The sequence below is a fragment of the Asparagus officinalis genome, chromosome 3 (assembly GCF_001876935.1).
Source record: "Asparagus officinalis chromosome 3, Aspof.V1, whole genome shotgun sequence".
In the NCBI taxonomy this organism is placed as follows: domain Eukaryota; kingdom Viridiplantae; phylum Streptophyta; class Magnoliopsida; order Asparagales; family Asparagaceae; genus Asparagus; species Asparagus officinalis.
This window is the reverse complement of record NC_033796.1, coordinates 49490286-49500880: the sequence shown is the minus strand read 5'-3', so window position 1 is coordinate 49500880 and position 10595 is coordinate 49490286. Positions and strand designations below refer to the sequence as shown.

At 38.9% G+C, this 10595-nt stretch overlaps 1 protein-coding gene across 1 annotated transcript in view; it reads left to right on the top strand.

The window, feature by feature from the left end:
- The window catches only part of LOC109835080 (aspartic proteinase-like protein 2), a gene marked incomplete at its 5' end in the record, with an annotated part of 11211 nt that extends 6418 nt beyond the window's left edge, over window positions 1–4793 (top strand). Inside the window, 12 exons of the mRNA XM_020403076.1 lie at window positions 25–74; window positions 411–540; window positions 625–887; window positions 1188–1415; window positions 2695–2866; window positions 3052–3128; window positions 3235–3328; window positions 3438–3501; window positions 3937–4008; window positions 4091–4231; window positions 4522–4625; window positions 4767–4793. Coding sequence (XP_020258665.1) covers window positions 25–74; window positions 411–540; window positions 625–887; window positions 1188–1415; window positions 2695–2866; window positions 3052–3128; window positions 3235–3328; window positions 3438–3501; window positions 3937–4008; window positions 4091–4231; window positions 4522–4625; window positions 4767–4793 — 1422 coding nt within the window. The remainder of the gene's footprint in view (window positions 1–24; window positions 75–410; window positions 541–624; window positions 888–1187; window positions 1416–2694; window positions 2867–3051; window positions 3129–3234; window positions 3329–3437; window positions 3502–3936; window positions 4009–4090; window positions 4232–4521; window positions 4626–4766) is intronic.

The window sequence follows — 10595 nt, the reverse complement described above, 5'->3', positions numbered from 1 at the left end:
TTGCACCGGCGGTTTCTTTCTGAGGGGGTCGTGGACTTCCCCGTTCAGGGGTCCTCGAGTCCGTTCGTTGCCGGGTAATTTCACTTCGCCCTTTCCTTTTTGGGTCATTGTCGGCGTCTTTGTCAGGAATAAGAAATCAGTTCTTTTATGAAATATTGTGTGAACTTAAATAACCTACGATGATTTCTCATGCAAGATTCTTTTTCATTTTTTTCAAACAAAGGTTAAATTTTTGTCTCATTATAATTTGATTGTGCCGTTGTAATTCTATTCTAATGCATTTCTTGAAATTGAGGGAAAATATTCAATTCATTTGTTTATTTTCTGATATTTGAGGTTTGATCTATTATAGAAGAACAGTTATTAATTATAATCAGCAATTTTAATTTGGGTTTTTTTTTGGGTTATAGGCTCTACTTCACTCGTGTAAAATTAGGAAACCCTGCAAAAGAGTTCTATGTTCAGATAGACACAGGCAGCGACGTCTTATGGGTAAATTGTAACGGATGCACTGGATGCCCAACAAGCAGTGAACTCGATGTAAATCCTCATACTCCCTCAAAATTCTCATAATTTTTAATTTTAGAAAGTTTATGTAAAACGCATATATCTTTCCACATGCAGATTCAATTGAAGTTATTCGATCCGAAAAGCTCGTCGACTGCTTCGCTGCTCAGTTGCTCGGATCAGATGTGTACTAACGCAATTCAAACTGGAGAGGGTACTTGCTCCTTTTTGAGTTCAAGTAGCAGTCAGTGTTCTTATTCTTTTCAGTACGGAGATGGTAGTGCTACATCGGGGTATTATGTATCCGATACGTTGCATTTCGACACGGTTGCCAAGAATGACCAGCAGGTTGCAAATTCGTCGGCTAAAGTTATTTTTGGGTATTGATTCTCACTTTGATTTAGATTTCCGTTGAGGTATAGTTAAAATTGTGTGCAATTGGTAAGGGTTAATTAATGCTCATTTCCAGTTCATAAACAATTAATTTATGCAGACTATACAATGGTCAAGGCATTATCATACTAGGGGTTGTTTGAACCAAGCAGGCCCTTATCTGAAAAGGCAAAAAAAAAAAGATTAGAATGATGCTTTCTAATATATATATTTCCTTTAGAACTATCAAATTAATACGCTAAGACTACTGCATAAACAATTATGTAACATGAAATTTGATTCAACAGATGCAGCAACTCGCAGTCTGGACGGCTAACGAATTCAAGTATGGCAGTTGATGGGATATTTGGGTTGGGAAAGCAACAGATATCGGTAATTTCACAGCTCTCCTCTGCTGGGGTTTCTTCAGGAGTGTTTTCGCATTGTTTGAAAGGTTCAGACAAAGGTGGAGGTATATTAGTCCTGGGTCAGATAGATGAACCTGGCATCGTCTATACCCCACTTGTCCAGTACCAGTAAGTTCATAATCCCTTTCAAAAGTTGCATCTTCGCATGTATATATTCTTCAAACAACTGTGTTTCCTAGTTTCTATTGTCATTACCAAGTTTTATGTCGACCTGTTTTTTTTTCTAGAGACCTATATGTTTTATATTGAGCAATGGGCTTGTTTATTCCTCGATATTTATCTTCTTTAAGTTTCAAAATTAACCACATATTTATCTTCTTTAAGTTTCAAAATTAACCACAGTGTTCAATCTAATCGCTAATTTTATCGCCTAAAGATGCATTCCTTGCATACGATTCGTCCAAGACGAAACAGTGGGCATTATAACATAGGAACATCTAAACATTTTGTATATCATCATAATTTTTTGTGTGAGGAGACCGCTTCAATTTATATAGATAAATTCCTTCAAAAAAATAAATTGATATACATGTGAACCCATGAAAATGCATAACTTATATTCATGTCATTAATTTGATGTTCTTTTCCACACTTGTGGCTTCTAACATATGCCGATATAATTCATGCTTAAATGTGAAATTAATGTGAATTGAAATAGGTGTTTTATCAATCATAAAAACGTGACCCATATGTATCCAATGAGTGATTGAAATAAAAATAGAGCATAAAGAAGAATACAATAGGAAAATGTCCAGCACATGTTTGACGAGTGTCCGGGAATTTTGGCTATTGGCACTAGTCCATGGATACAGCTAGGTGGTAGAAGTGTGCATGAATTTTTTTATACTTTGATCAACTATTTACTGACTTGTTATCAACTCAAATTTGTTATACCAAAATATTTATATTTTATGTTAATTTATTTCTTGTATTACATATGAACTTACTATGAACAGGTTTCGTAAGTTACTTTCTAGTACTAATTCCAAGTTTTTAAACGATATACTCTCTCTTCTAGCTAGCTGACTGTATAACGAAGCTCTTACTTAGAGCGAGTGCATCGGTGTGAAACATATACAAATCATGTAGATTATGTAGGATAGGGTTCTATCAGTCAAGTGGATGAGTCCAAAGTAACCTGGGAAATTATTGCCTTGCTGAATTTAGCTTAGTAAATATTGATAAAACCTTGGGAATGTAAATGAGATTAATTAGTCAAATTTCAGTCAGAATGAGTAATTAATTGAAATTATTGTTTAGTTTATTGTGGAAGCATAGACAGTAAGAAGATTAGCTGCTTCTAATCGTAACATCATTGTTCTTGCAAATTGCAGTTTATATCTTTATATTTACATGATGCTGACTCTCTTTCTCTTCATATCTTCAGACCCCATTTTAACGTGAATCTAGAAAGCATTCATGTCAATGGGCAACAACTAAATATTGATTCCTCGGTGTTTTCGACATCAACGACATCAACAACACAAGGAACAATTGTTGATTCTGGGACCACGTTGGCTTACATAGCAGAAAAAGCATATGATCCCTTTATCAATGCAGTAAGTCTTTTTTTTATCGGATAATCAATTTCTCATTTTAGTTTAACTACTGCGCGCTATGATTCTTGACAATGAGGCTTCCTTTTGTTCAAATTTGTTAGTGAACCAATGAGTTTCTTGTTAAAAGTTCAAATTAACTTGAAACTAACTTCTTTTCTCTGTCTACTCTTTAACATTTTCGGCAGGTAGTTTCTTCAATCCAGTCATCGAAGGTCCAGCCTGTCAATAATACAGATTACCAGTGTTTTGCTACAACTAGCAGGTCTTATTCTTATCACGTTAACAAATTCACCGTATTTCAGCGATGTAAAAAGTATAATTACCAGCTGAGTTACCTTTTCAATTCATTTTTATAAAATTTCTTACAGCGTTGACCACGTATTTCCTCCAATTACTTTCAATTTTGCGGGGAACGCAGCACTCAACTTGAAGCCTAGAGATTATCTTCTACAACAGGGTGAAGTAAGTTGAGCTCTGTGTATAATGCTTTAACTAAAATATATTCGATCAACTAGGTTAAGATAATAGGTGCTTTAAATAGTTAAAGCAATTTTCGTCTTCCTATTTTCAGGGTAATGCTACTATATGGTGTATTGGCTGGCAAAAAATCGAAGGCGGAACAACAATCTTAGGAGGTTTGCATACTAACACTTTCTCCTTATTTTCTAAAAGATTGATACATGACCCCCTCGGCTCTTTTCTTTATTGATGATGATTAAGCTTGCATATGAAAAATTATGGTCATAGCTCTTCAACTTACACCTTAGTTTATTCCTTCGTCGACATATTATATACACTAGAAGAGGTTTCTAAAAACTCATGATGTAAAATGTCAGAATGGTTAGGTTCATACATTTATGCTGAGCTTCAATTAGTTAAAGAGAGATGGAAATACCTTCAAACCCTTTTTTTCACTATAGAATTCAAGATTGGTTTTAGCCCCTTTTTTCATACTTTTCTGGTTTCGGCACTCTTGATGTTTATCATGCCCAGCCATGTCTTTACTTAATTCCCTGTTTTATCTACCATCTAATATCCTGATTTTCGCTAAAATTTCCCCCCTATTGCAGACCTTGTTCTTAAAGACAAGATTATTGTTTACGATTTGGCGAATCAGCGCATTGGCTGGAAAAATTATGACTGTAAGTCTACTACACGAAACATTTTTTTTCCCTTTCCCAGTTTGCAAATGATCATCTAATTTTGTTTTCTGTTGGTATTCAGGTTCTTTACCCGTGAATGTTTCATCATCCTCTGGCAACAATAATGAGTATGTCAATACTAAGCAAAGTGATGTCAGTATCTCGTCACGCAACACAAATTATGCTTTGTTGCCATTGAGCCTCGCTGTTCTCCTCGTACACGGTTTTTTATCTCGCATCAACCTGTTACAGCTCAGCTAAGATGCACATGTAGATTCACATAATTGAATTGCTGTAATTCATTCTTTATTGATGTATTCTTTGATATCTAGTGGTATTTACCTTGACTTAGAGCCCTCGTTATACATGTATATCGATTTACATTGGTAACAATGCGTTTTGTAACAAATATTCTTTTCAATCTTTATAGTATTCTGATTTTGAATTCTCTCGCTTGCTCTAACGGGTGGAGGCTAATTGTTTTTTTTTCAGTTTGTCAAATGTTTATTTAAGAATTATTTGGTGGATTAGGGGGCGGAGTTGTTTGTGTCAGCGTAATTATGCAGGGTCCAAAATGGTATATAATTACTCACGCTCCATGGGCCATAACTAAAATGGTATGTAGAATTTCTAATTGTTTGCTGGGCTATTTTAGTTGCTTGTGTCAGCCTAGTTGTTTAGCATAGTGCATAATTTGAGTTTCCTCAGCACTCTTGTATTTGAGTTTTATAATTCTTTTTCATACTATTTTATTTTAGCTCACAAAAGCTCCTGAGAAAAGATAATTTTCAGATTCTCTTGACAGTTAAGAACTCAGCAAAACAAAAAATTACAGGATTTAAACCATTTTAAGTCTAATTTAAATCATATTAAGTCAAACAACAGTTCATGTTAAGTCTAATTTATTTTCTATTAAGTCTAATTCAACTTATTTTAATTCAAATTTTATTTTAAGTCCAACTTGATTCATGTTAAGTCTAATTTTAGTTCCTATTAAGTCTAATTTCAGTTCATGTTAAGTCTAATTTTAGTTTTTGTTAAGTCTAATTTATTCCTTTTAAGTCAAATACAACTTATTTTAAATCTTATTTCATGTTAAGTCCAATTTGGTTCATGTTAAGTCAAATACAACTTATTTTAAATCTTATTTCGTGTTAAGTCCAATTTGGTTCATGTTAAGTCTAATTCCAGTTCCTGTTAAATCTAATTTCAGTTCATGTTAAGTCTAATTTCAGTTTGTGTTAAGTCTGATTTCAGTTTATGTTAAGTCTAATTCAACTTATTTTAAGTCTAATTTCATGTTAATTCCAATTTGAGTCATGTTAAATCTAATTTCAGTTCATATTAAGTCTAATTCAAGTTAATGTTAAATCTAGTTCAACTTATTTTAAGTCTAATTCCATGTTAAGTCCAATTTGATTCATGTTAAGTCCAATTTCAGTTCATGATAAGTCTAGTTTCAGTTCATGTTAAGTCTAGTTTCATGTTAAGTCCAATTTCAGTTCATGATAAGTCTAGTTTCAGTTCATGTTAGGTCTAATTTTAGTTCATATTAAGTCTAGTTTCAGTTCATATTAAGTCTAATTTTAGTTCATGTTAAGTCTAATTCCAGTTCATGTGAAGTCTAGTTCAACTTGTTTTAAGTCTAGTTTCATATTAAGTCCAATTTAATTCATGTTAAGTCCAATTTTAGTGCATGTTAATTCTAATTTCAGTTCATGTTAAGTCTATTTTTTAGTTCATGTTTGTAGGCATCAAAAATTGCCTATAGTTCTCCACAACCGGTTCAGTGTTAACGAGCGACGATGAACGTCACCATCCAATCCACATGAGCCTAATCGACGTCGACGAACGACTGAAGTGAATCGACGAGTTACATGAGCGGATAGGACTTCGGAATCACGAAGACCCGGACCAATCGGGAAGCCCGGCACTGTTCACAAAAAGGACAACGCCCTTCATGCCTCGACCACTCTACAGATAATCCAATCACCAGAGCGGATCAAACTCTTCGTCGCGCATCCAACGCACCCGGAAGAGGATTTTTTTGGAGAGCCTTGGCGAAGCCCTGCTGCATTGGAGAGTGCCCGTAAGCTTCAACAAGGAGAGGAGTGGTCTACATCAGAGCCTTCATCACCCGTCAGATCCTTAGTATTAGCCTTTAGCGTTGATACTAAGAAGAGCCGATATCTCGCTTTAGCCGAGATAGACGCTTCGAAGCTTCTATATCCCTCCGCGGATAGACGAAGCTCTGTCCGATTTATCCGGATCAGAAAGTTTCCATATCCCTTCACGGATAGACGAAACTCTGTCCGATTTATCCGGACCAGATCTGAGTGCCCCGGTGGTCCACGGATATCAACATCCCCGTCACAGGCAAAAGACCCACGCAAGCAAGAGATGACAAACAGATCTTGCGTTTGTTTGAAAGGAGTTGCATTTCTTTTGTTTTCATTGTGTACCGGTCTTATAAAAAGGCTATCTTTTTATTTCATTGTAACGATCAAAGTTGTAATGAATGCAGCAATGAATACAGCAACTTTTTCCGCAAACAATGTTAAATTTAATTTTAGTTTATGAAATTAAATTAGATTTATCATGAATTAGATTGAAATTAACATGAACCAAATTGGACTTAACATAAAATTAGACTTCAAAATAAGTTGAATTAGACTTAACATGATTTAAATTAGACTTAACACGATTTAAATTAGACTTAACATGAACTAGATTAGACTTAACATAAAATTAAATTGGATTTAACATAAAATTAGACTTAAAACAAGTTAAATTAGAGAGTTAACATGATTTAAATTATGCATTTTTTAGTTTTTTTAAAAGGGGGGAGAGAGAGATTAGGGAAACTTAGTGGGAGAAAAGGAGCAAACAATATGACCGGAGCGTACACGTAAGGTCGATGACGGTGGAGGAGGATGTCGGCGTCTTAGAGAAAAAAGGAGGAAGAGAGAGAGAGGAGGAAATAAATGGGTTAGGAGAGAGGAGGAAGGAGGACCATATTTAGATCTGGAGAGAAGAAAGAGAGAGGAGGAAGATGGTATTTTGGGCTTTTATATTTATTTCTCTCTCTCTTTGTGCTTAGTTGGCATAAGAATTACATGAAAAAAGGGTTGAATCACATAGATCAGCAATTTAGGGGCTGCAGCACTGTAGGCATCGAAAATTGCTCATAGGTCTCCACGAACAGCTCAGTGTTAAAGAGCGACGATGAACGTCACTATCCGATCCACAGGAGTTTTCATGTCAAAAGAACCCGTTCTACTCTCGAGGAGCGAATCCAGAAGCGCCGCGCCTTGCGTGCGTATGCTCGGACCCTTATGCGAAAGGCACAAGAAACGCAAAGGGAAAAGGCCGTTAAGAGATCGCCAAGATCCGAACGAGTTTGGATGCCAAAGGCCGAATCAACGCCTAAGGTAAAAGCAGGTAATATTGCTCTCCAACCTTCGTCAATTTCAGGTCCCGAACCTTCGGTAAAGCCCCACCGCAGCGTGGATTTCCCCAAGACTAGGGATCCTCTGAACAACCACATCGATGCTCTACCCGAGAATCGAGGGAAAGCGCTTGTCAAGGAAAGCTGGGGATCGTTGAAGGAGCTCCGAGCCAACATCCAGACTGGGGGTCGTACACGATCTCCGGAATAACGAAGGCACGGGCCAATCGGGAACCCTACGATGTTCACAAAAAGAGCAACGCCCTTCATATCCTGTCCACTCTACAGATAATCCAACCATTAGAGCGGATAAAACTCTTCGTCAAACTTCCAACGCACTTGGAATCACTCAAATCCGAGTTCGGACGAAGAATTTACGGCGGAAACAATCAAACGTCAAGGAAAGCTGGGGATCGTTGAAGGAGCTCCGAGCCAACATCCAGACTGGGGGTCGTACACGATCTCATAACAAAGTGATCTCTGCAACTGCCAGCTCGGCGGTGCGTGCAAAAAATCAGGAGCCTGTTAAGGTTTCACCCTCACAAAGGTGTGATCCCGAACGTGAGACTCCTGTAAAGGCCAACAAGGAAATGAACACTCAGAAGAAGACGCGTCAGACAAACGAATGCGTTATACCTGAGAACCCATGTGAGCAGCCGGTCTCGGCTTTGCCTAGACACCCCAGGGGTGTCCCGACGCCCTGTACCCCCTCTTGCCTATAAATAGGAACCTTAGGCCTCACTTTTTTATGATCTGGAGTTTTGGAGAAAAATTGGCGAAGCCCTGCTGTAGTGAAGAGTGGTCGAGCGCTTCAACACAGGAGAGTTCTTCATCAGATCCACATCACCCGCATCCGGTCCTTAGCATTACCCCTCGCCGGTAATCCTAAGAAGAGCAAATATCTCGCTTTATCCGAGATAGGTGCTTCAGGCTTCTAGATCCCCTCGCGGATCGATGAAGCTCTGCCCGATTTTTCTGGATCAGATCTGATTGCCAGGTAGTTGTGACGCCCCTGGGTTCACACAAGGCTGCAGTCCAAGGTGAAACCAAGAATGTCAAACCTGCTTTGCACCACACCGTGCAATAACATGTTTCACCATCACAATTAACATCTATCTAGTAGAGTCAACAACAGGTGCAGGTACAAAAGCAAGTAGAAGATAATACAAGGAACAACTGAGGATAATGATAGAGATCAAGTTAGTATTTCATCATCTAATATACTGAAGTACAAGTAAATGTCTGAAATGAATACACTGGAACTTTTCAACAAGTCTCAAATAGAAAGGTTTGGATAAAAGGAAATAAGGCACACAGCCTTTGCATCTTCTAGAATAGACTCTCAAATATCTAAACCAAAAAGTCTACAGTGGAGCTCAAAAGAAAAATATATCTAAATCCGGAAGTGGACGAAATCATCATGGCCGACGCACCACCCAAAAGTACTGGGGGTGGCCCCACTAAAAGTAACAACGCTGGGGGTGGACCCACCAGTGACGACAACACCAGGGGTGGCCGTATCATTTCTCTCGAAAATCGTCCAAAACAGGATATGGGTGAGGCCGAAAAGATAAAGGAGCTCGAAAGAAAAATCGAAGCCCTGATGTCTACTCGAGAGGTGAAGAGGACCGGCATTCCGTGTCCTTACCCAAAAGAGTGGGATTCGATCCCGTATCCGGCAAAATTCAACCTCATCAACTTCACGCCGTTCAACGGGAAGGCTCGCCCACTCAACATCTGATCTACTTCAAGTCCCACCTAGGGGTAATTTCGGGCAACGAACCTTTGATGGTTCGGTCATTCGTTGGCACCCTGCGCGGGCCTGCCTTCGATTGGTACCGCCGTCTCAAGCCCGGAAGCATCAACAGCTGGGAAGACTTGGAAAGCATGTTTCTCGCCCATTTCTTCGATGATGACACCGAGGTGTCGATCAGGACACTCTTCGACGAGAAACAAAAAGGCGGAGAGTCGGTGGATACCTTCATCAAACGCTTCCGCAATCAGGCAATGAACTGCAAGGATCCCGTCACGGAGGAATTCATCTTGCAGACTTGTCAGAACAACTTGTCCATTAACATCTTGGACGTGATGGGAATAGAGCCGCTCAATACTTGGAAGGAGTTGAAGGCTCGAGGGGAGCAAGCCGAACGATTCCTTAAAAGGAAGAAAGCCGAGAGGAGCCAACTGATGGTCGACCCTCTGGATTCGGATCTCATACCTCATGATGAAGGGGACGCACCTGCAACTGTTATTGACGATAATCAAACGTCGCAACAGCAATCCTGGGAACAGCACGAGAGCTCGGACGAGACGCTCCAAAACGAGTACTCGTTCAAAGACGAAGACGTTCCAGCTATCTTCGAGACCCTTCTCGAAAACAACAAAATCAAGCTCCCGCCCATCACGAATCAAGAGGAAGATGACGATTCTGCGGATCCAATGTACTGCGAGTACCACAGGAGGATCCTCCATCCCACCAAGGATTGCTTTGCTCTCAAGAATAGCATCCAGACCTTGGTTGAAGCCGGTGTTATAACGCTAGGGTAAGCCAATTGAAAATGGCAATACTCCAAAGAGTACACAAGTATAAACTGTTTCTCAAAACTCCGATGAGTATATGAGTATAAACTGCTTCTCAATCCTCCGACCGGTATAAGAGGTTAAACTGCTCCCCGATACTCCAACAAGTATATGAGTCTAAACTATTTCCTACCATTGACGGGAAGTTCCTGGAGGATATTACACTAATATTCTGCTAATATTCTTAAGGATAACCCAGTCAGATAACAAAGTCAAACCCAGTTCCAAGAGAGAAACTGGGGGTGGATTATCCAATGCATCGGGAAGTTCCCGAAAGAATACCACATGGGTATTCTCAGGGATAACCCGGTCTATGTGGAATTGACGAAGGAGAAATCTACATTCGAACTCAGAAGGTCAGAATGTCTCTTCTTATTCTCTAACTCTTATGAGTTGTTTTTGTGAGATGAGATCCAATCCTCTGATAGGTTAATCTTTCCTCACCAAACCATCCGCTGATCAAATTAAACGACAGTGGATCCACCAACATTTCTATCTGCCAGTCATTGGCATCTCTCAGGCTCAACATGTTAGGTCATGATCACCTAGCATTCAAAGT